Source organism: Rhinopithecus bieti, unplaced genomic scaffold (genome assembly GCF_001698545.2).
Source record: "Rhinopithecus bieti isolate Rb0 unplaced genomic scaffold, ASM169854v2 scaffold_8309, whole genome shotgun sequence".
NCBI lineage: Eukaryota > Metazoa > Chordata > Mammalia > Primates > Cercopithecidae > Rhinopithecus > Rhinopithecus bieti.
In genome coordinates, this window is record NW_016805935.1 from 941,317 (window position 1) to 965,194 (window position 23,878).

The following is a 23,878-nucleotide window of genomic DNA, read 5'->3' on the forward strand; positions in this document are numbered from 1 at the left end:
TTTCCCTGATGTGGCCCCTCAGGCCTCTCACATAAAGTGTGTTAACTGGCTAGGCTCCTTGCTAGAGGAAGCCCCCATGGGCTGCAGTGCTTGGGATGAATGCTTGTTTTAGCCGCCACTAAGACACCTTGCCTTGTCTCTTGGCTCACTAGACCCAGTTCAAAACGTGGTTCAGGTCCTGGAGAAACAATACCTAGAAGAAAAGAGAAGTGCCCTGGAGGAGCAGCGGCTCATGTATGAGCGGGAACTGGAGCAACTCCGCCAGCAGCTCTCCCCCGACAGGCAGCCACAGAGCAGCGGCCCTGACCGCCTGGCCTACAGCAGCCAGACAGCACAGCAGAAGGTGACCCAGTGGGCAGAAGAGAGGTAAGAACTGCAATGCAGGCAGCCCAGAGTCAAGGCCCCAAGGCCGTGGGCTTTGAGGGAGGGGTTTGTGAGACATGTCAGGGACAAACCTAGCAATGAGAGAACTCTTAATCCCACATCTGACTTATTGCCTATTAGCTTTTCCTTTCACAAATATTGCCCACCCTAAGTATGTTTACTATAATGTTAGCTGTTAAAGACCCCTCCTACCCTCACAACCCTTTACCCTTCAGTAAAAATGGTGCCAGGTTGCAAGGGTTATACAGGTATGTATTGAAATTTAGAAAGTTTGAATAATTTCTTTAACACAAAAGCATTTTTTTCTTATTTCCTATGCTTTTGAATCTATTTAAATACAACTTCAGTGCTGATTAATCTACTAAATGTGAAAGTTTAAGATTTATGGCTGGGTGCAATGGCTCACACCTGTAATCCTAGCACTTTGGGGAGGCTGAGGCAGGAGGATCACTTGAGCCCAGGAGTTTGAAACCAGCCTAGGCAACATAGTGAAACCTTGTCTCTACAAAAAATAAAAATTAGCCAGGTGTGGTGGTGCATGCCTGTAAGGTCACTGGGAGGATTGCTTGAGCCCAGGAGTTTAAGACCAGCCTGGACAACATAGCGAGACCTTGTCTCTACAAAAAAATAAAAAATTAGCCAGGCATGGTGGCTCGTGCCTATAATCCCAGCTCCTTGGGAGGCTGAGGTAGGAGGGTCACTTGAGCCCCAGAGATCAAGGCTTCAGTGAGCTGCGATCGTGCCACCACACTCCAGCCTGGGTGACAGAGAAAGAACCTGACCTGACTCAGGCTGGGCGCGGTGCCTCACGCCCGTAATCCCAACACTTTGGGAGGCCACGGCGGGTGGATCGCCTGAGGTCAGGAGTTCAAGACCAACCTGGCCAACATGGTGAAACCCTGTCTCTACTAAAATATAAAATTAGCTGGGCATGCTGGCAGGCGCCTGTAATCCCAGCTACTCGGGAGGCTGAGGCAGGAGAATCACTTGAACCCAGGAAGGGAAGGTTACAGTGAGCCAAGATTACACCATTGCACTCCAGCCTGGATGACAAGAGTGAGACTTTGTCTCAAAAACAAAAACAAAAAAGAACCTGACTAAAATAAAAGATTTATGACTTTAAAATATTTATATCAGAACTCTCAAAGGAGAGAGTTGTGGAGTGTGGGCGGCAAGTCACCCAGGTGCCAAGGCAAGAGACCGAGGGCACAAGCTGTTCCAGTGTAATAAAATATATTGAATAAGTATAGTTACACTAGAAATAGATTATAGATATGATTATATATGTGTCATTAATCATTAGTTTGTAGCATTACTCTTTATTCCGATATTATAATAATCTTTGTTCTACAATTGTAACCTAGGAAAAACGAGGCCATACAGAGATAGGAGCTGCAGGGACAAGGTGAGAAGTGACCAGAAGACAAGAGTGTGAGCCCTCTGTTATGCCCGGACAGGTCCACTAGAGGGCTCCCTGGTCTAGCAGTAATGCCAGTGCCTGGGAAGGCGCCCGTTACCTAGCGGGCCTTGGTCTAGCGGTAGTGTCAGTGCCTGGGGAAGGCACTCGTTACTTAGCAGACCGGGAAAAGGAGTCTCCCTTTCCCCAGGAGAGTTAGAGAAGACTCTGCTCCACCACCTCTTGTAGAAGGCCTGACATCAGTCAGACCTGCCCGCAGCCATCCGGAGGCCTAACCGTCTCCCTGTGATGCTGTGCTTCAGTGGTCACGCTCCTGGTCTACTTTCATGTTCCACCCTGTACACCTGCTCTGCCTTCTAGATAGTAGTAACACAATTAGTGAAAGTACTAAAAGTATTTGAAATACATAGAAGAAATAATGGCGTAAGCTGTCCTCTCTCTCTCTCTGCCTCGGCCTCCAAACAGGGAAGGACCCCCGTCCAGTGGACATATGACTTGCGTGAACTTGCCTATCATTGGAGATGGCTCACACTCCTTACCCTGCCCGCTTGTCTTGTATCCAAATCCAATAAGTAACAGCACAGCCAGGCATTCGGGGCCTCTACCGGTCTCTGTGTCTAGGTGGTAGTGGCCCCCCGGGCCCAGCTGTCTTTTCTTCTGTCTCTTTGTCTTGTGTCTTTATTTCTACGATCTCTCATCTCCACACATGAGGAGAAAAATCCACAGACCCCAGTAGGGCTGGACCCTACAGTAGAGGAAATGGTAATAATAATAATCATGACTGCCATAATAAGGACAATAGGTTATTGAAGACTTCTGTTGTGTTCTTGCCGTAGTCCAGGCATTTTATTAACATCCCAGCAGCAGTATGCCACAGGAACTATTATCCCTGTCTTAGAGGTCAGGCGGTCAGTTTAAATATCCTGCCTTAATCAACCATCTAGTAAGTGAAAAAACCAGAGTTTGAACCCAGGTCTGTCTGCAGTCTCCTAATAACACCTGTGTTATGATGATAACTAATAGTAGTAATAAAAGCAGCACCTGGCCAGGCACAGTGGCTCACGCCTGTGATCCCAGCAGTTTGGGAGGCTGAGGCGGGTGGATCATGACATCAGGAGTTCAAGACCAGCCTGGCCAAGATGGTGAAACCCTGTCTCTACTAAAAATACAAAAATTAGCTGGATGTAGTGGCAGGCGCCTATAATCCCAGCTACTCGGGAGGTTGAGGCAGAAGAATTGCTTGAATCCAGGAGGCGGAGGTTGCAGTGATCTGAGATCGCACCACTGCACTCTAGCCTGGGTGACAAAGCAAGACTGTGTCTCCAAAAATAAAAAGCAACACAGCAACACCTTATATCTATAGACCATTTTATACCATGTGCCAGGTACTAATTGCTGTTCCTGTATTCCTCTAACCTCTAATCCTCACAACTGCTACTGCCTTTACACATAAGGAAACTGAGGCTGAGAGGTTAAATGATTTACCCAGATGGTCAGTTTGCTGGTAAATTGGGCGATGGGATCAGAGCCGTGGCAGTCTGACTCAAGAGCTCTTCCTGTAACTCACACACACACACTGCATCTCTCACTAGCAATGAGCTACAGAACACAGGCCACACCCGGGGAAGGTGACTCCCAAGAGGAGAAAAGGGAACCCTGCCCTGCAGTGAAAGGCTTGCAGCAGTCATGCACTTGTTAATGTTAAATAAAGAGAAGGGAGTCAATTATATTTTCCCCAGGAGCTACCCACTCATCCGTCTGTGTACTGAAATAGGAAGATTTATCATATTTATGTTACTCTTTTTTCTGAGATGGAGTTTCGCTCTTGTCACCCAGGCTTGAGTGCAATGGCATGATCTCTGCTCAGTACAACCTCCGCCTCCCAGGTTCAAGCTATTCTCCTGCCTCAGCCTCCTGAGTAGCTGGGATTACAGGTGTTCACCACCACACCTGGCTAATTTTGTATTTTTGGTAGAGACAGGGTTTCACCAAGTTGGCCAGGCTGGTCTCGAACCCCTGACCTCAGGTGATCCACCCGCCTCAGCCTCCCAAAGTGCTGGGATTATAGGCATGAGCCACGGCACCAGGTATTACATTACTTGTTATACTTTATTGTGCCTGGAAGAAACAGAAAAAGGTTATCAGATGGTCCTTTTTCTGAAGAGCTACCTTTTACACATTTACTATGAGCTAGTGGCTTTACGCCAAGCAACAGCTAGCTGTTTAAGGGTAACTGGTATAATTGTACCCATTGATATCCTTTCTATTTACTAAACAATATAAAAGATAAAAACAAAAGTGTCTTCAAAAGAAGACATACATGTGGCCAACAAAGCATATTAAAAAGTGTTCATTATCACTAATGATTAGGGAAATGCAAATCGAAACCACAATGAGATACCATCTCACACCAGTCAGAATGGCTATTATTAAAAAGTCAGAAAATAACAGATTCTGGCAAAGTTGCAAAGAAAAGGGAACCCTTATACGCTGTTGGTGAGAGTGTAAATTAATTCAACCATTGTGGAAAGCAATGTGGCGATTTTTCAAAGAGCTAAAAACAGATCTATCATTTCACCCAGCTATCTCACTACTGGGTATATACCCAAAGAAATATAAGTTGTTCTACCGTAAAGACACATATACATGTGTATTCATTGCAGCACTATTCACAGTAGGAAAGACATGGGATTAACCTGAATGTCCAGTGATAGACTGGATAAAGAAAATGTGGTACATATATAGCATGGAATACTACGCGGCCATGAAAAAGAACATGGCCATGAAAGAACAGCCATGAAAAAGAACAAGATGGAACTGGAGGCCATTAATCTTAGAAAACAAATGCAGGAACAGAAAACCAGATACCATGTGTTCTCACTAATAAGTGAGAGCTAAATCATGGGAACTGATTTACAGAAAGAGGGGAACAACAGACACTGGGGCCTGTGGGAGGAGGAGGGAGAGGCTCAGGAAAAAAAGAAAGAAAGAAAACAAAACTGTCAAGTACTATGCTTACTACCAGGGTAATGAAATAATCCATACATCAAACCCCTTAGTCATGAGTTTACCTGTATAACAAACGTGCACATGTACCCCTGAACCCAAAATAAGTCAAAATGTTTACATTTTAAAAAACAAAAGTATCTGATAGTATAAAAGTGTCGTCGTGTTTTTCAGTTAAATAGTTTAAAATATTTTTTTCATTTCCCTTAATTCCAGATTGCTTTTCTTTGGGGCTTAAAGAAAAAGAAAAGAAAAGTGTAGAGGCCGGGTACAGTGGCCCAAGCCTATAGTCTCAGCTACTCCAGAGGCTGAGGCAGCAGGATCACTTGAGCCCAGGAGTTTGAAGCTGTAGTGCACTGTGATCACGCCTCTGAATAGCCACTGCACTCCAGCCTGGGCAACATAGGGAGACCCTATCTCCAAGAAAAAGAGAGAGAGAGAGAAGGAAAGAAAGGAAAAGGGAGGGAGAGAAAGAAGGAAGGAAGGAAGAAAAAAAAAGAGGATAAAGATCTATTTTGGGAATGTCATTCAAAGACATAAGAATAGTTGCATTATTGATTTTTGTCAGGTTTCACTGGATAAAATTAAGATGTCATTAATTGTATGTGATTATATAAGAAGCTAGAACTCTTACCTAAGTAAATGTTGATGGGTTGTGAAATAATGAAGGACTCTTACCTACATTAATATTGATGGGTTTAGAATCAAGTATATTTAATTTTGGTGAGAATTACAAAGAAAGCCGCAGATGTCATTTATTCTTTTTGTACACTTAGAATGTAGTATGAAACAAGATATAAACTTGTGGAAACATTAAATCGTAATAGTAAATTAAAGAACAGTTTCATTCAACAATAGGAAACATTAGGATTATGTAGTAATAGTTATTTGTTTGTTTTCTATCTCCTACCCTGGAAAATGAGTTGCAAGCGACAGGGAATCCTTTGAAGTATCCCTAGTGCCTAGAATGATGTGGTCACCTGGTAGGTATTTAGTAAATATTGTATGCATTGATTGTGTGAATATATTGAAATGACAAGCAAGCATGTAATCGCCAAGTGGGCAGACTGCACAGCAAGCTTGTTACTTGTTCAGTGGAAGATGAGACCTCAGTGAAGCTGAGTCTTCTACAGAGATTTTCAGGGAGAAGGAAGGATTTCAAGCGCATTTGAGAGGTAGAGTTTGACCAGAGAGAAAGTAGAGGACATTTTGGATGGGCAGATTGGCATGAACAGATGAAAAGCAATGGAAGAGAATAAGATGTATTCGGGAGACTGCAAAATAACTGTTTTGTGTAGTCTAGAACAGGGGTCTCCAGTCCCCGGACCACAAACTGGTACAGGTCCGTGGCCTGTTAGGAGCCAGGCTGCACAACAGGAGGTGAATAGTGGGCCAGCAAGCAAAGCTTCATCTGTGTCTACAGCTGCTCCCCATCACTTGCAGTACTGCCTGAGCTCCACCTCCTGTCAGATCAGCAGTGGCATCAGATTCTCATAGAAACACAAACCCTATTATGAACTGTACATGCAAGAGATCTAGGTTGCATGTTCCTTATAAGAGTCTTAAGCCTGATGATCTCTCACTGTCTACCATGACCCCCAGATGGAACTGTCTAGTTACAGGAAAACAAACTTGGGGATCCCACTGATTCTACATTATGGTGAGCTGTATAATTATTTCATTATCTATTACAATATAATAGTAGAAATAAAGTGTACAATAAATATAATGCACTTGAGTCATCCCAAAACTCTCCCTTTCCCCAACCTCGGTCCGTGGAAAAGTTGTGTTCCATGAAACTAGTCCCTGGTGCCAAAAAGGTTGGGGACCACTGGTGTAGAAGGTGAGTTAGTGAAAGAGCAGGGAAAATTAAATTCAAAAGTAACAGATAGGGGTTGTGGGAGGCTACAGACTCAGAGTTTGGGATTTATTTTATGGGAGAAGAGGAGCCCTGCAAGGCCTTGAGCCGAGGAACGGCCTGGGGAAAGCAGGGCTTGATAAGGACTGCCTTGCAATGGAGCAAGAAGAGCCTGGGTGCCGTGAGATTATTGGGAAGGTGTAAGGGCCCTGAGGCAGGGATGTGGTAAAACACAGAGAGACTTAGGAGATGCTTCAAAGGAAGAGTCAATAGGCTTATTTTTCGGACGTTGTAGAAAAGAGAAGAGACTGAGCTGACTGAACAAATCTAAGCGTGGGTGACCAGAAAAATGGTATCACCATTTTCTTTGTTTTTTTTTTTTTTTTTTAATAGAGATGAGGTCTTGCTATGTTGCCCAGACTGGCCTTGAACTCCTGGCCTCAAGTGATCCTCCCACCTCGGCTCCCCAAAGTATTGGGATTATAGCCGTGAGCCACTGCCCCCAGCTGGTAATATGGTTTTAAGAAACTGTTTGCTTTACATTAGCATCCTCGCAGCATGTATCCTCTGTCATTTCTAAGGTGACGAGTGAGGAGTAGAGATTTAGATGCTTTGAGCTCATTATTTTTCTATGATATAAGAGTTTCCTCCGGTATATAAATGGTGGAAAAGAGAAGTTATATATGGCACAGAGCAATTGCTAGATGGAGTGACTTTTGAACCCAGATTCAAATGTGAAATCCAGAAGCACTCTTTTCTTTATTCAGTGGGCCTTTTTTGAATATCCTACAATGGGTCATGCACTTGGCCAGGAGCTAGTATAGTGTAACCAAAAAAAGACATGGTCCCTGCCCCGGGGCACTTAACAGCCTAGTAGGAGACAGGTATTAAATAATTACACTAGTAAAAATGAAAAGTTCTAACTATGGCAAATGCTATGAATGCTAAAGGCATGGGGCTGAGAGAACATATAAGAGGGTTTTGACCAATTTGGGATATTAGAGAAACTTTTTATCAGCAAGTAATGTTGTGCAGAGAGTTGAAAAAAAGAATTCCTGCTACGGCAGAACTACCTTACCACAGCATGACTTTTGCCAGCTGCAGAAGTCATGAAAAATACTTTCTTCTAACTCCAGGTTTCTCTCATCTGCCAGCCCCTCCCTGCCCCACCACCCTCCCTCAGCACACACAAGTCATAATCGTCGTTTGTTTTTCCTGAAGATTCCTGTACTGGTTTTTTGCATCCTCATATCACAATCTGATCGTTTTCACATGTTAAATAATTTAAAATGTGGTTTTCAGTTAAGTCGCTCAACAATTTGCTCCCCATCAGTAGTTCTCAACAGATAGCCCATCTATGGGCAGGCAGGAAGGATGAGAGGTAGTCTGGTAAAATAATTTGAAAAATACTGCCCGAGAGGAGTTTTCTACCATTTTCTAATAAGATGCTCACTTAGAAACGGGATTGCAGTTTTCTTTTAGATTTTCTCATTCCCTTTTCTGTGACACTGCAGGGACGAACTCTTCCGACAAAGCCTGGCAAAACTGCGAGAGCAGCTGGTTAAAGCTAACACCTTGGTGAGGGAAGCAAACTTCCTGGCTGAGGAAATGACCAAACTCACTGATTACCAAGTGACCCTTCAGATCCCTGCTGCAAACCTCAGTGCTAATAGGAAGGTAAGAATGTCCTTCAAGTGAGAGGGCAAGATGTACAGTAGTAAATACTGTAAAACAGGATCTAAAACTGAAATCCCAGAAACATTCCTGAGGAGATCCTGATATCAGCCAGAGGTATTTATTTTTTTCAAGACATTCTTTATACACCTCATTGGGTAAGAATGCTATTTAAATGATGTTTTTAGATATGTAATAAGAAGAATACACAGAATTTTAGTGGCTGAAGGACTTCCTAATTTATATGCCTTCTTTAAAACAATAAGACTAGAAACATATTTTACCTGGCTTTTTTTTTTGCATGTAAATACCCCTTTCTGAATTGGGGGAATATGTGTAGGCTATAGTACCTGGTTTTTGTTTGTTTGGTTTTTTTTTTTTTAGACTAAGTCTCACTCTGTCACCCAGGTTGGAGTGCAATGGCATGATCTCAGCTCACTGCAGTCTTCGCCTCCCGGGTTCAAGCAATTCTCCTACCCCAAACTCCCGAGTAGCTGGGATTACAGGTGCATGCCACCACACCCGGCTAATTTTTGTGTTTTTAGTAGAGACAGGGTTTTGCCATATTGGCCAGGCTGGTCTTGAACTCCTGGGTTCAAATGTTCCACCCGCTTGGCCTCCCAGAGTGCTAGGATTACAGGCGTGAGCCACCATGCCTGGCCTGCTATGGTACCTTTTTAAGAGTGAATTCTACAAGAAAGGAAGACTTTTTATGATACCTGACTTCAAACACACAGAACTCTTTGCAAGTGTTTGAGAGCTTCCTGTCATTTCACCTTCAAGAATTTTTCCTGTAGAGAGAAACTTTGAAGAAAATTGTTTTTTGTTTTTGTTGTTGTTTATCAAGGGAATCCACCCCCAGTATTTCAACCTAGGTTCTCTATTTTCCATAAGTGTCAGCCAGCTGAGAATTAAAGAGAACGAATACAAAGAGAGGAATTTTACAGGTGGGTCACCAGGGGTGACATCACATATCGGTAGGACCGTGAAGCCCACCTGAGCCTCAAAACCAGCAAGTTTTTATTAAAGGTTTCAAAAGGGTAGGGGGTGTAAGAACAGGGAGTAGGTACAAAGATCACATGCTTCAAAGGGAACAGGACAAAAGGCAAAAGCAGAGCTACTGTTAAGGGTCCAACAAAGATCACAAGGCAAAGAGCAAAAGCAGAACTACTGATAAGGGTCTATGTTCAGCAGTGCACGTATTGTCTTGATTAACATCTTAAACAACAGAAAACAGGGTTCGAGGGCAGAGAACTGGTCTGACCACAAATTTACCAGGGCGAAGTTTTTCCCCACCCTAGTAAGCCTGAGGGTACTGTAGGAGACCAGGGCATATGTCAGTCCTTATCTCAACCGGGTAAGACAGACATTCCCAGGGCGGCCATTTATAGACCTCCCCCCAGGAATGCATTCCTTTCCCAGGGTGTTAATATTAATATTTCTTGCTAGGAAAAGAATTTAGCAATCTCTCTCCTACTTGCATGTCCATTTATAGGCTCTCTGCAAGAAGAAAAATATGACTCTTTTTGCCCGGCCCCGCAGGCAGTCAGACCTTATGGTTGTCTTCCCTTGTTCCCTAAAAATCGCTGTTATTCTGTTCTTTTTCAAGGTGCACTGATTTCATATTGTTCAAACACACATGTTTTACAATAAATTTGTGCAGTTAACACAGTTATTACAGTGGTCCTGAGGTGACATACATCCTCAGCTTACGAAGATAACAGGATTAAGATATTAAAGACAGGCATAAGAAATTATAAAAGTATTATTTGGGAACTGATAAATGTCCATGAAATCTTCACAATTCATGTTCCTCTGCCACAGTTCCAGCTGGTCCCTCCATTCAGGGTTCCTGACTTCCTGCAGCAGTTGTTGTTTTTTGAGGTGGAGTTTCACTCTTTGCCCAGGCTGGAGTGCAGTGACATGATATTGGCTCACTACAACCTCCTCCTCCTGGGTTCAAGTGATTCTCTTACCTCAGCCTCCCAAGTGGCTGGGATTACAGGCATGTGCCACCACACCCAGCTAATTTTGTATTTTTAGTAGAGGTGGGGTTTCACGGTGTTGGTCAGGCTGGTCTCAAACTCCTGACCTCAGGTGATCCACCNTCCCAGGGCGGCCATTTATAGACCTCCCCCCAGGAATGCATTCCTTTCCCAGGGTGTTAATATTAATATTTCTTGCTAGGAAAAGAATTTAGCAATCTCTCTCCTACTTGCATGTCCATTTATAGGCTCTCTGCAAGAAGAAAATATGACTCTTTTGCCCGGCCCCGCAGGCAGTCAGACCTTATGGTTGTCTTCCCTTGTTCCCTAAAATCGCTGTTATTTTGTTCTTTTCAAGGTGCACTGATTTCATATTGTTCAAACACACATGTTTTACAATAAATTTGTGCAGTTAACACAGTTATTACAGTGGTCCTGAGGTGACATACATCCTCAGCTTACGAAGATAACAGGATTAAGATATTAAAGACAGGCATAAGAAATTATAAAAGTATTATTTGGGAACTGATAAATGTCCATGAAATCTTCACAATTCATGTTCCTCTGCCACAGTTCCAGCTGGTCCCTCCATTCAGGGTTCCTGACTTCCTGCAGCAGTTGTTGTTTTTTGAGGTGGAGTTTCACTCTTTGCCCAGGCTGGAGTGCAGTGACATGATATTGGCTCACTACAACCTCCTCCTCCTGGGTTCAAGTGATTCTCTTACCTCAGCCTCCCAAGTGGCTGGGATTACAGGCATGTGCCACCACACCCAGCTAATTTTGTATTTTTAGTAGAGGTGGGGTTTCACGGTGTTGGTCAGGCTGGTCTCAAACTCCTGACCTCAGGTGATCCACCAAACTTGGTCGCCCAAAGTGCTCGGATTATAGGCATGAGCCACCATGCCCAGCCAGAAAATTGTTTTTCTATGACTCAGAAAAAAAGAAAAACTAAATTTAAAAAAAGTAAGAAAATTGTTTTCATCCATTCATTTTTTCTTCCAGCAAGCAAGCTAGAAAATGAGTCAGGGAGTATCTTATCAGTCTTGCTGGGTTTTACTCTTTTGACCTAGTAGTTCCCCTTTGGGAAATTTATTCTAAGCCCATAGTCATTGAAGTGTCCAGGATGCTTATCATAGTGGACTTTATAATAGTGAAAACTTGAAACAGACATGATGTCAAACAATAGAATAATTAGTCATATGTATAGTAGATCCAAATGCTATGGATACTGCTATGTTGCCATTAAAAAATCATGTTTATGGCTGGGTCTGGTGGCTCACGCCTATAATCCTAGCACTTTGGCAGGCCAAGGTGGGCAGATCACTTGAGTACAGGAGTTTGAGACCAGCCTGGGCAATGTAACAAAACCCCATCTATACAAAAAAATGCAAAAAAAAAAAAAAAAAAAAAAAAAAAAAAAAAGTCAGTCATGGTGTCATGTGCCTGTAGTCCCAGCTACTTGGGAGACTGAGGTGGGAGGATTGCTTGAGCCCAGGAGGTCAAGGTTGTAGTGAGCTAAGATCATACCACTTCACTCCAGCTTGGGTGATAGAGCAAGACCCTATCTTAAAAAAAAAAAAAAAAAAAAATGTTTATGAAGAATATTTAACAATACAAGAAAAATGATCACAATATCAAAACTGGAGAGAGGATTGGGCTGTGAAGTTACACTTTTGTTTGGTCTTGATTGTGATAAAAGTTAAGTGTGCATGAGTGTACATAGAAGAGAGAAAATAAATCAGACTATCCCCCTAGGTGGTAGAATTTTATCTTCTTTTGTATACATGTATGTGTTTTGCAAACTTACTGTGTTACTATTGTATATATATTACTTTAGCAATCGAAAAAGGAGTTATAACAGAGTTTGTTTTTTCTTCCTTACGCAGAGAGGTGCAATAGTGAGTGAGCCAGCTATCCAAGTGAGGAGGAAAGGAAAGAGCACCCAAGTGTGGACCATCGAGAAGCTGGAGAATAAATTAATTGATATGAGAGACCTTTACCAAGAATGGAAGGAAAAAGTTCCTGAGGTAAAAGAGAGAAAATGTAAAGGAGATTTTGTTATGTTAAAAACAGAGAATATAAGCGATTTAGCATCTCACACACACACACACACACACACAGATGTGCTGATGATACTTGAGACGTTTATATCAGGAAAATAAATCACAAGTGATTTTGAAAGAAGTGCTAAGTCAAATCAGTAATATAACACGTGATCCCCACACAGATGGGAACTAAATGAAGAAAACGTATAGTAGATTCTTATTTGGCTTCATGTTTACTACATTTCAAGTGAAAAGAAGTAGAAGGAAGTAAATTTATGCCATTTTATCGGTGCTGTGAAAAATCAGCTTGGCTGGAGCCAGTGTGGATTTCACATTCATTAATGTGTGTTCACACACCCCTAGCTGTGATCGTGGCTGGGTAGATTACTAAGAGTAATTTTAGCTTGCATAATCCATTTTTTGGACATTAGCAGTGGAAAAGAAGACTTGGCAAAGGAGATGAGGCAAAGCAAAGGGGATGAAATGAAAAAGCTGCAGGTGAGGTGGGTAGGGGGACGACAAGACAGAGACTGAAGAGGAATCCTCTGCACAGGCATCACTTAGCTCCCCAGCAAACAGGCCCCTCCTATGGGCTAATTTTTGTTTTTTTTTTTTTTTTTTTAATGGAGGCAGTCTCACCCTGGCTGGAGTGGTGTGATCTCGGCTCACTGAAACCTCCGTCTCCTGGGTTCAAGCGATTCTCGTGCCTCAGCCTCCTGAGTAGCTGGGACCACAGGCATGCGCCACCACACCCGGCTAATTTCGTTTTTATTTATGTGCATTCTAATTTTACTTCCTGTTCAAATGGATAGATTCTTTAAATTTGTTTTCAAACTCTAGTTTTAAATAATATTATTTAAATTGATGTTGTGTTTCTTATTCGTCCACTCACTGGCTTCTCCTACTGCTCAGGCAAAGAGACTCTGCGGGAAACGAGGTGACCCTTTCTATGAAGCCCAAGAGAATCACAACCTCATCGGGGTGGCGAATGTGTTCTTGGAATGCCTCTTCTGCGATGTGAAACTCCAGTATGCAGTCCCTATCATCAGCCAGCAGGGGGAGGTAAGCACAGGCCAGCCTTGGAGAACGATGGTGGTTCAAGTTTTTCGTTTTGTTTTATTTTGTTTTTCATTCTATTTAAGCTATGTTCTTGAGGTGGATCAAGAAACTAAGGCAAAGAGTCAAGATCTGCATTCTTCTTTCTCTACTAATAATCGATATTAGAAGCTTTGAGGATTAAGTCATGGTCTTAAAGGATTATTATAACACATTTAATGTTTGGAGGTCACAAGTTTTTTCTTTGTTTTAATCAAATTGGAAATATTTTGGAAACCATATTCAGCTCTGTGCCCCATATTGCTCTCTCTTTTTAAAGGTAATCTCATACTTTTGCAATATACTCTAGTTCCTTCCTGGACCCCAAATGGTCTTTATAAGATACAGCTTAGGAGGATTATTTTGCAGTCCAGAGTACTCAGACAAAACAGGCTTCAATGACTCCTTGTTACTCTCCTTTTAAACTCTGGTGTTTCAGCTATTTAGATATAGTGGCCTAGGTAGGCATAAGATATTTCAGAAAATGTACCTTGAACTACCAAGTTATTTCTTGTGATTCTTAGAGCAGGCGAAGAATGAGATGCCATTCTGCCCAAAGTGAAGCTGCAACATAGACCCAGGTTCCCAGTTGTTGGGTGTAAGTGCACAGCCCACCATCCACTATGGAAACACGCCATGAACATTCTGTTCCAGAGGAGCAGTGCCTAACAGTGCTTTTCCCATGAGAAAAATGGGCACAGTTAGGTGTCTGAAACCAGCCTGGTCAACATTGTGAGACGCCATCTCTAAAAAAGAAATTTAAAAATTGACCAAGCATGGACAGGGCGCAATCGCTCACGCCTGTAATCCCTGCACTTTGGGAGACTGAAGCGGGTGGATCACAAGGTCAGGAGTTCGAGACCAGCCTGGCCAATATGGTGAAACCCCGTCTCTACTAAAAATACAAAAAAATCAGCCAGGCATGGTGGCGGGCACCTATAGTCCCAGCTACTCGGAAGGCTGAGGCAGGAGAATTGCTTGAACCCGGGAGGCGGAGGTTGCAGTGAGCCAAGATCACACCACTACATTCCAACCTGGGTGACAGAGCGAGATTCTGTCTCAAAAAAATAATAATAATAATTAACCAGGCATGGTGATGAGCACGTATAGTCCTAGCTACTCAGGAGGCTGAGGTGGGAGGATCACCAAAGCCCAGGTAGGTCTAAGCTGCAGTGAGCCGTGATCATACCAATGCAGCCCAGCCTGGACAACAGAGCGAGACCCTGTCTCAGAAAGAAAAAGTGAGCACAGTTAACATGGCAGACTGATTCAGTGGCTGAGTCCCTAGTTCAGGACTTCTTAATTTGTAGTCTGTGGTGTGCTTTGAGTATTCCATGAATCCCCCTGAAATTATATTAAAATGAATTAGATTATCGAAAAGTATTAAAAAAAAAAAAAGTAAGAACAACTATCTTCTGATGTCTTTTATTTCCTTTCTTCCCTCATCTTACTACTTCCTCCGTATTTGTCTTACTTCTCAGATATCATCATGTGATTTCTCTTAGGTCCTTGGTACCAGTGCCAATTGCTGTGTGGAAGTTGGATCTGATCTACCTTTAAAAATAATCTTCCCAGGCCGGGCGCGGTGGCTCAAGCCTGTAATCCCAGCACTTTGGGAGGCCGAGACGGGCGGATCACGAGGTCAGGAGATCGAGACCATCCTGGCTAACACGGTGAAACCCCGTCTCTACTAAAAAATACAAAAAAATTAGCCGGGCGAGGTGGCGGGCGCCTGTAGTCCCAGCTACTCGGGAGGCTGAGGCAGGAGAATGGCATGAACCCGGGAGGCGGAGCTTGCAGTGAGCTGAGATCCGGCCACAGCACTCCAACCTGGGCAGCAGAGCGAGACTCCGTCTCAAAAAAAAAAAAAAAAAAAAAAAAAAAAAAATCTTCCCTATTTAGGATGACAGCGCGCTACCAGAACATGTGTCACCTTGTACACATGTGTAATGACAGCCACAGTTATTACAATCTGAAACTGTGTGACGAGAGATAATTAAGACAATTAAAGCACTCCAAGAATGCAAATTTCAGAATAATCCTTTTCCTCTAATTTGATTCTGTGCAGCCAGCTTTAAGAGAAACATGGTTAAACTGACTCCTATCCAGAGAGCCACCATGATAGAAAATTTAAAACCTTTTAATGAAAAAGTTTTAAAATAACTCTCCTCATGTTTGTGTGGCTTTCAATATGCTGTTCCTCCTGGATTAGCTCTAATGGCACTGCTTTATGGAACCCTCCTTCATCCTGCTCTCAGCCCCAGTCTGAGTTACACACCCATTCTCTACTCTCAAGAGAATAAAAGCTGCCCGAGCCCAGGAACCTTGTCAATTTGGTTTGCTGTTGGATGCACAGCACTTAGCACAGTTCCTGGCACAGTTAGTTCTTGGTAAATATTTGCTGGTGGGTAAGTTTATCCTATAACAACTCGCACATGTATCTATTATAGCAATTGATCTATGCTGTTATTGGTGAGTTTTGTTGCTGTTGTTGTTTGAGACCGAGTCTCACTCTGTTGCCCAGGTTAGAGTGCAGTGGTGCGATTTCGGCTCACTGCAACCTCTGCCCTCCCTTGTTCAAGCAGTTCTCCTGCCACAGCCTCCCAAGTAGCTGGGACTACAGGTGTGACCCACCATGCCTGGCTAATTTATTTTTTTATGATTTTGTATTTTTAGTAGAGACAAGGTTTCATCATGTTGGCCAGGCTGGTCTTGAACTCCTAACCTAAGGTGATTCACCCACTTCGGCCTCCCAAAATGCTGGGATTACAGGCTTGAGCCACCACACCTGGCCTGTTAGTGAGTTACTTCTGTGTCTTGCCTCCCTTGACTGTTCCCTGATGACAGAACCTGTGTTTTTATTTTGGTATTTCATGAGCTAGCTCTTTGGTCAAATGAATAAGTGAATTAAGCATTTTATATTCACTCACATGAATATTTAAAAAAACATGGATAGCCAGGCGCGGTGGCTCACGCCTGTAGTCCCAGCACTTTGGGAGGCTGATGGAGGCAGATCACCAGGTCAGGAGTTCGAGACCAGCCTGGCCAATACGGTGAAAGTCCGTCTCTACTAAAAATACAAAAATTGGCTGGACACAGTGGCTTACGCTTGTAATCCCAGCACTTTGGAAGGCCGAGGCGTGCGGATCATGAGGTCGGGAGTTCGAGACCAGACTGGCCAACACAGTGAAACCCTGTCTCTACTAAAAATAGAAAAATTTGCTGGGCATGGTGGCAGGCATCTGTAATTCTAGCTACTTGGGAGGCTAAGGCGGGAGAATCACTTGAACCCAGGAGGCAGAGGTTGCAGTGAGCCAAGATTGCGCCACTGCACTCCAGCCTGGGTGACAGAGCTAGACATCGTCTCAAAAAAAAAAAAAATTACCTGGGCTTGGTGGCACGCACCTGTAATCCCATCCAGTCAGAAGGCTGAGGCAGGAGAATCGCTTGAACCTAGGAGGCGGAGGTTACAGTGAGCTGAGATGGTGCCATTGCACTCCAGCCTGGATTATAGAGCAAGACTCCGTCTTGGAAAAAAAAAAAAAAAAACACATGGATACTAGATGACTCCAAGTAGAATGTGAGAGCTGCCTTTAGGCTATTCATGGGCTATCCTGTGGAAGGATACGTTTGAGGATGACTCCAGAAGGCAAGTTGCAGGGAGGCAAATTTGGCTCACACTAAGGCAGGACGATTACAGGGGCAAGTGGTGGAATGGACTGCTCCGGTAGTAGCAGGACTCCCGTTACCGAAGATGACCAAGCAGCAGCTGCAGAGCCCCTGTCCAGTTTCACTGTAGAAGGCATGTCTGTCTTGGGTCGAGGTTGCCCACAAGATGTCTGTTAACTCTGAGGTGCGCGGATTCCTTGACCCAGGTTGCAGGACGTCTCCACGTGGAAGTGATGCGTGTTACAGGAGCTGTTCCGGAGCGTGTGGTGGAGGATGACTCTTCGGAGAATTCCAGTGAAAGTGGGAGCCTTGAAGTCGTAGACAGCAGCGGGGAAATCATTCACCGAGTCAAAAAACTGACATGTCGGGTGAGAGGACAGTGATGGGAGGCTCATATGAATGACTTTCATGCAAAACCATTTTATAAAAAATCTTATGAGAGTTTTTCATCCAGGGTAGTAAAAGTTGAATTTTGTAATAGCAGGTACAATGGTGGACAGTACTTTGCTTTCAGAAATATAGCACACTTTCTGTTGACAATTGCATCAAATTTCAAAAGTATCTATGTATTTGACATGCAAGAAGTGTATGTTGCTTAGTGAATTATGTTTTTCTATTACAGGTTGCCTCAGTCATTAGGAAGTGTGGGGGAAAAGAAAGAGAGATCAGACTGTTACTGTTTTCTTTCTTTATACTTTGTCTCTGTGTCTCTTTCTTTTCTCAAGTCTCTCGTTCCACCTGAGGAGAAATGCCCACAGGTGTGGAGGGGCAGGCCACCCCTTCAGGAAGCTTTTGCAGAGATGTGTGTATTTGTTGCCAAGTTTGTATACTATAGTTACAGAACTGTGGTACAGATTTCATTATCGATACAATCCCTAGTGTCACAGTCAGATATAATATTTTCAGATGTCAAATGGATGACCGATTTATTTAATTGCTTACTGTTAAATTTGAGGTAGCTGAAATAAAAGAATGTTTAATGTTTATTGGAGTTTTATTTGTATTGTTTATCTCTTCAGGTAAAAATTAAAGAAGCAACGGGACTGCCCTTGAACCTCTCAAATTTCGTCTTCTGTCAATACACATTCTGGGACCAGTGTGAGTCTACGGTGGCTGCCCCAGTGGTGGACCCCGAAGTGCCTTCACCACAGTCCAAGGATGCCCAGTACACAGTGACCTTCTCCCATTGTAAGGTATAGATGCCGTTACCAGATGAGCTGTGCAGGAAGCAGCAGAAACGGGTGCAGTTTAATAATCGATTGTCCCCATGAGTATTTGTTTTAAGTAAAATATGTTTATTAGATGTTTTAACCTCAAAAATGTACCTTATTACACATGCAAATAGTTTAGAAATATTTAAAATAAAATCTAAAAGATCTCTACCAACAGTCTTGTTCCCCAAAGATATAATAAACCACCAATGACAGGTTGCTACATATTTCATTAAACTACTTTCTATGCTCTACATCTTTTATATGTGTATGATAACATATATACAAACACCCTTTTACATCATGCACACATAAGTTCTTTAAAAATGCTATACAAAAGTGGGATCACATTATACATATTTCAAAATTTGTGCATCTTAACATGTAAGTTGCTGCATATCATTCTTAAGAAGACAGCATTACATTCTAATGTATCATATGAGTGATATGTTTCATATAGATTTTCTCATAAGTCATATGAGAAACTAGAAAAAGGGAAAGGTGAATTTGTGGTAAATGTGGTTGGATCTCCTTTGAGACATCATATACTGTTCCTGGCTTTCACAAGGGACTGCTGAGAAGTCATTTCTGAAAGACCAGCTCCATCCTCTCTATAGTTTTGTTTTTCCTTAGACAACCCTTCATAGATACTCAAGACCCCTTCTTTTGCAAATCATGCTTATTCTTTCTGGTTCTACACTTGGAAAACTAATCCATATCACCACCTATAAAATTTCACATACATAAAGGCTGTCAAGTTTTCTTTTCTGAAAACAAATAGCCTACATTTATCTGTATTCACCAAGTCTGTTCCTCAAAATCTTTATTAATCATTTTTATCGTTGTTCTCTGAATATTCTTTTAAATATTCCGCATCTTTCTTTGAATCCACAAAGCTGCTTATTTAGAAAGATGAAATCTGAATTTCAAGTGTGTTCTGGTTAACAGCTGTTTTAATAAATGCTAGTCCCAGAGCTTCTGGGTTCTTGTGATCTTGGAGTTTTTTGGATCTCTTGTGATCTTGGAGTTTTTTCATCTCTAAAATGTATAGATTGTCATGAAGTTTGTTTTTCTTCTTAAATTCTGGGTCTATCTTCAAATAAAATAGACTGAAAAGTAGATACTATATGGTTAAATAAATATAGCACAACTGTTTCTGCAAATTAGCATCACAAGAGATGTCTTCACCTGAGATTCCACTGAGAGACTAATGGAAAGAAAATTAGCTTGGCTTCTTGCCTACTGCGTTTCTCTGGGTGATTTGCCACCCATCTCGGTCAGTTCAGTATTCATTTCCTCACAATCATCTGTTTGGGTTTGTTTCTGTTTTTAAAGACGATGTCTCACTCTATTGCCCAGGCTGGAGTGCAGTGGCATAATCATGGCTCACTGTAGCCTCGAACTCCTGGGCTCGAGTAATCCTCCTGCCTCAGCCTCCTGAGTAGCTGGGACTACAGGCATGCACCACCACACCTGGCTAATTTTTACTTTATAGAGACAGGATCTCATTTTGTTGCCCAGGCTGATCACTATCTCCTGGGCTCCAGCTATCCTCCTGCCTCGGCCTCCCGAAGTGCTGGGATTACAGACGCGAGTCACCGTGCCCAGTCTGTCTGTGTTTTAGAAAGAGGAGATAGGGTAGGAAAGCTTAAAAGCAAGAGCATAAAGTCATGAAGATAACCATATAAAATTTAATTCTGTTATTATTCTCTTAAGCCATGGCAAGGAACAGTTCATGCAGTTAGTCTGTGCCAGCTGAAAATCAGACTGGTCCTGTGGAACTGAGAATGAACCAAGTGTAAGACAATGTAGATTCAGCTCTGTAACTAACAAACCATATGACTTTGGACAATTTGCTTTCTTCATTTTCTTTATTGATACAAGAAACAGATTGAGGCTGGGCGTGGTGGCTCACGCCTGTAATCCCAGCACTTTGGGAGGCTGAGGTGGGTGGATCACGAGGTCAAGAGATCGAGACCATCCTGGCTAACACGGTGAAACCCCGTCTCTACTAAAAATTTAAAAATTAGCCTGGCATAGTGACGTTTGCCTGTAGTCCCAGCTACTAGGGAGGCTGAGGCAGGAGAATGGCGTGAACCTGGGAGGCGGAGCTTGCAGTGAGTGGAGATCGTGCTACTGCACTTCAACCTGGGCAATGAAGCGAGACTCCATCTCAAAAAGAAAGAAACAGGTTGAATTAAATTGCCTCCCAATTTTCCTTTCAGATCTAATATTCTGTGGTTCTTCATGGTTTTCTGTAAAACAGAAGAGATGGATTTAAGGTCAAGATCAGGCTAACATACTCTAAAATAAATATAACAGTTGAAAGATCAAAAGGAAATTTCACAGACTCCTTTAAGCATAATTCTTGTGCTTTCGCCCACTTACCCCAGGACTATGTGGTGAATGTAACAGAAGAATTTCTGGAGTTCATTTCAGATGGAGCACTGGCCATTGAAGTGTGGGGCCACCGGTGTGCTGGAAATGGCACCTCCATCTGGGAGGTTGATTCTCTTCATGCTAAGACAAGAACACTGCATGACAGGTTTGTACTTGGCTGTGAGTTTTAGATACAAGGTCAAGACTAGGACTTGAGCAGTCTCTGAACCTACTCTGGCCTAGGAGGCTGCTCATAAAAAAAAAATAAAATCATTTAATTAAAAAAAAGAATGGCCGGGCACGGTGGCTTACGCCTGTAATCCAGCACTTTGGGAGGCCGAGGCGGGCGGATCACGAGGTCAGGAGTTAGAGACCAGCCTGGCCAACATGGTGAAACCCTGTCTCTACTAAAAATACAAATATTAGCCAGGCATGGTGGCATGTGCCCATAATCCCAGCTACTCAGGAGGCTGAGGCAGGAGAATCTCTTGAACCCGGTAGGTGGAGGTTTCAGTGAGCCGAGATCGTGCCACTGCACTCCAGCCTGGGTGACAGAGTAAGACTCCGTCTCAAAAAAAAGAAGGAAGGGAGGGAGGGAGGGAGGAAGGGAGGGAGAGAGGGAGGGAAGCCAGCCTTCTCTGATCCTATTTCCTCCTTTGTAAAATGAAAATGATGAAAGAAACTACCAGGCACCAGAGAAATTCAATGGGGAATTGTATGTCCTATCAACAAATGAGACTGAAACAACTACATCTCTATGTGGAGAAAAATCACCCTTGTTCTTGACTTCACACCATATACAAAAATTAATTTGAGATGAATCATATGTAACCTTAAATATGAAAGCTTAAACTATAACGCTTGCAGAAGAACACAGGATTTTGAGATAGTCACATATTCTCAGGCCACAGAAAATGCTAACCATAGAAGAAAAAAATTGTTTAAGTTGGACTTAATCAAAATTGAAAGCATGTGCTCATCAAAAGACCACTACGAAAATGAATACACAAGCCACAATCTGGGGGAAAACTGGCATTTTCTTGTCAAGTTGATCACTCGGCTCTTTTATGACCCGAGAATCCCACTCATAGGTATGTACCCAAGATAAATGAAAATGTCAGTCTGCAATAGAATTGTACACAATGTTCTTTTTTTTTTTTTTTTTTTTTGAGTTTGGAGTCTTACTCTGTCTCCTAGGCTGGGTGTGCAGTGGTGCGATCTTTAGCTCACTGCAGTCTCCACCTCCTGGAGTGAGTCTCCTGCCTCAGCCTCCTGAGTAGCTGGGCTTACAGGTGTGTGCCACCATGCCTGGCTAATTTTTTTTTTTTTTTTTTTTTTTTTTTGGTAGAGACAGGGTTTCACCATATTGGCCAGGCTAGCTAGTCTCGAACTCCTGACCTCAGGTGATCCACCCGCCTTGGCCTCCCAAAGTGCTGGAATTACAAGTGTGAGCCACCACACCCGACCTAGATGATGTTCATGTCATTGTTATTCATGGTATCCCCAAATTGCAAATAGCCCAAATATCCTTCAGTGAGTGAATGGGGATAAATTGGTATTATTCATAAATAAAGTATTACTCTGCATTAAAAAAGAAAAAAAACTTTTATCCATTTGGATGAATCTCAGAAACATTATGCTGAATGAAAGAAGCCAGACGCAAGAATACGTAATGTGCAATTCCATTTATCTGGAGTTCTAGAACAGGCAAAACTAATCTCTGAGTTACACAGTTGCTACGGGAGTGTGGGGATTGAATGGGAACGGGTATGAGCAAACTTTCTGAGGTGATAGGGCAGGTTGCACTCATATATGCATTTCTCAAAACTCATCGAACTCTATACTCAAGATGTGGACATTTCAGTCTACCTCAATAAAATAAATAGAAACAATATGACAGGGTGGTTTTGAGAGTTAAATAAGGAAGTAACTTATACGAGATACATGGCAGAGTGCCTAGCACATAGTAAGTGCTCAGTGAATGGTGGCTTATTACTGTTACTAACAGTGTGGCTGGACAGTGACGCTCTTGCTTGTTGGAATGTGTTTCTGCAGGTGGAATGAAGTAACACGAAGAATAGAAATGTGGATCTCCATATTAGAATTGAATGAGTTAGGGGAGTATGCTGCCGTGGAGCTTCATCAGGCAAAAGATGTCAACACAGGAGGCATCTTTCAACTTAGACAGGTACTGGGTTTGTTTTGGGTTTTTTTTTGAATGTTTTCTCCCTATTCCACTCTTACACATAGTTTCTGGGGATTTTCTAACTTTTTGTATCTTTGTTCTCTAATCCGTTTCCCCTTCTTTATCCCCTTCCTCTTCATTATCATTCCTGGCACCCATACCTCTGCCCACCCTCTTCAGGGTCATTCCCGTCGAGTGCAAGTCACGGTGAAACCTGTGCAGCATTCAGGGACACTGCCACTTATGGTTGAAGCCATCCTGTCAGTATCCATCGGTTGTGTGACCGCCAGGTCCACCAAACTCCAGAGAGGGCTGGACAGTTACCAGGTAAGACAAGCAGACTTGAAATAGTATTTAACAAAGCTTGGTTAATGCAGAAATAAGGCATTTAATGATCTCCGATGGGGACCTTTTTGCGAATATAACAGAACTCCTTGCCTTAACCGTAGATCTTCCCCCAGTTCACATTTCCATCCGTTGCCTTTTTTCTAGCTTTAAAATCTGTTTGCTTAGTGTCGGTTAATAATGATTTTATTTATAAACACACACATCCTAATGCTATAGTAGTCATTTACTTTAGGCAGATTTTATATCTGGCCCAAAATATGTTGTATCTTTGGCATTACTGCTTGACCTGATCTACCTTTTGGGGTTTTTTTTTTGTGTTATTTTTTTTTTAAAGATAAGGTTTTGCTTTGTTGCCCAGGTTGGAGTACAGCGGTGTGATCATGGCTTACTGCATCCTTGACCTCCTGGGCTCAAACAGTCCTCCTACCCCAGCTTCCTAAGTAGCTGGGACTACAGGCACACATCACCACGCTCAGCTGATTCTTTTATTTTTTGTAGAGTAGGGTGTGTCATTCTGTTGCCGACGCTGGTCTCAAGTTCCTGGACTCAAGTGATCCTCCTGCCTCAGCCTCCCAAAGTGCAGGGATTGCAGGCATCAGCCACCATGCCTGACTACTTTTAC

General features: G+C 42.8%; 1 protein-coding gene across 1 annotated transcript in view; it reads left to right on the forward strand.

Moving 5' to 3' along the window:
* The window catches only part of KIF13A (kinesin family member 13A), a gene marked incomplete at its 5' end in the record, with an annotated part of 231,233 nt that overhangs the window by 175,158 nt on the left and 32,197 nt on the right, over window positions 1-23,878 (forward strand). Inside the window, 9 exons of the mRNA XM_017874247.1 lie at window positions 153-366; window positions 8,180-8,342; window positions 12,211-12,351; window positions 13,282-13,431; window positions 17,340-17,501; window positions 18,153-18,326; window positions 20,738-20,889; window positions 22,779-22,911; window positions 23,089-23,235. Coding sequence (XP_017729736.1) covers window positions 153-366; window positions 8,180-8,342; window positions 12,211-12,351; window positions 13,282-13,431; window positions 17,340-17,501; window positions 18,153-18,326; window positions 20,738-20,889; window positions 22,779-22,911; window positions 23,089-23,235 — 1,436 coding nt within the window. The remainder of the gene's footprint in view (window positions 1-152; window positions 367-8,179; window positions 8,343-12,210; window positions 12,352-13,281; window positions 13,432-17,339; window positions 17,502-18,152; window positions 18,327-20,737; window positions 20,890-22,778; window positions 22,912-23,088; window positions 23,236-23,878) is intronic.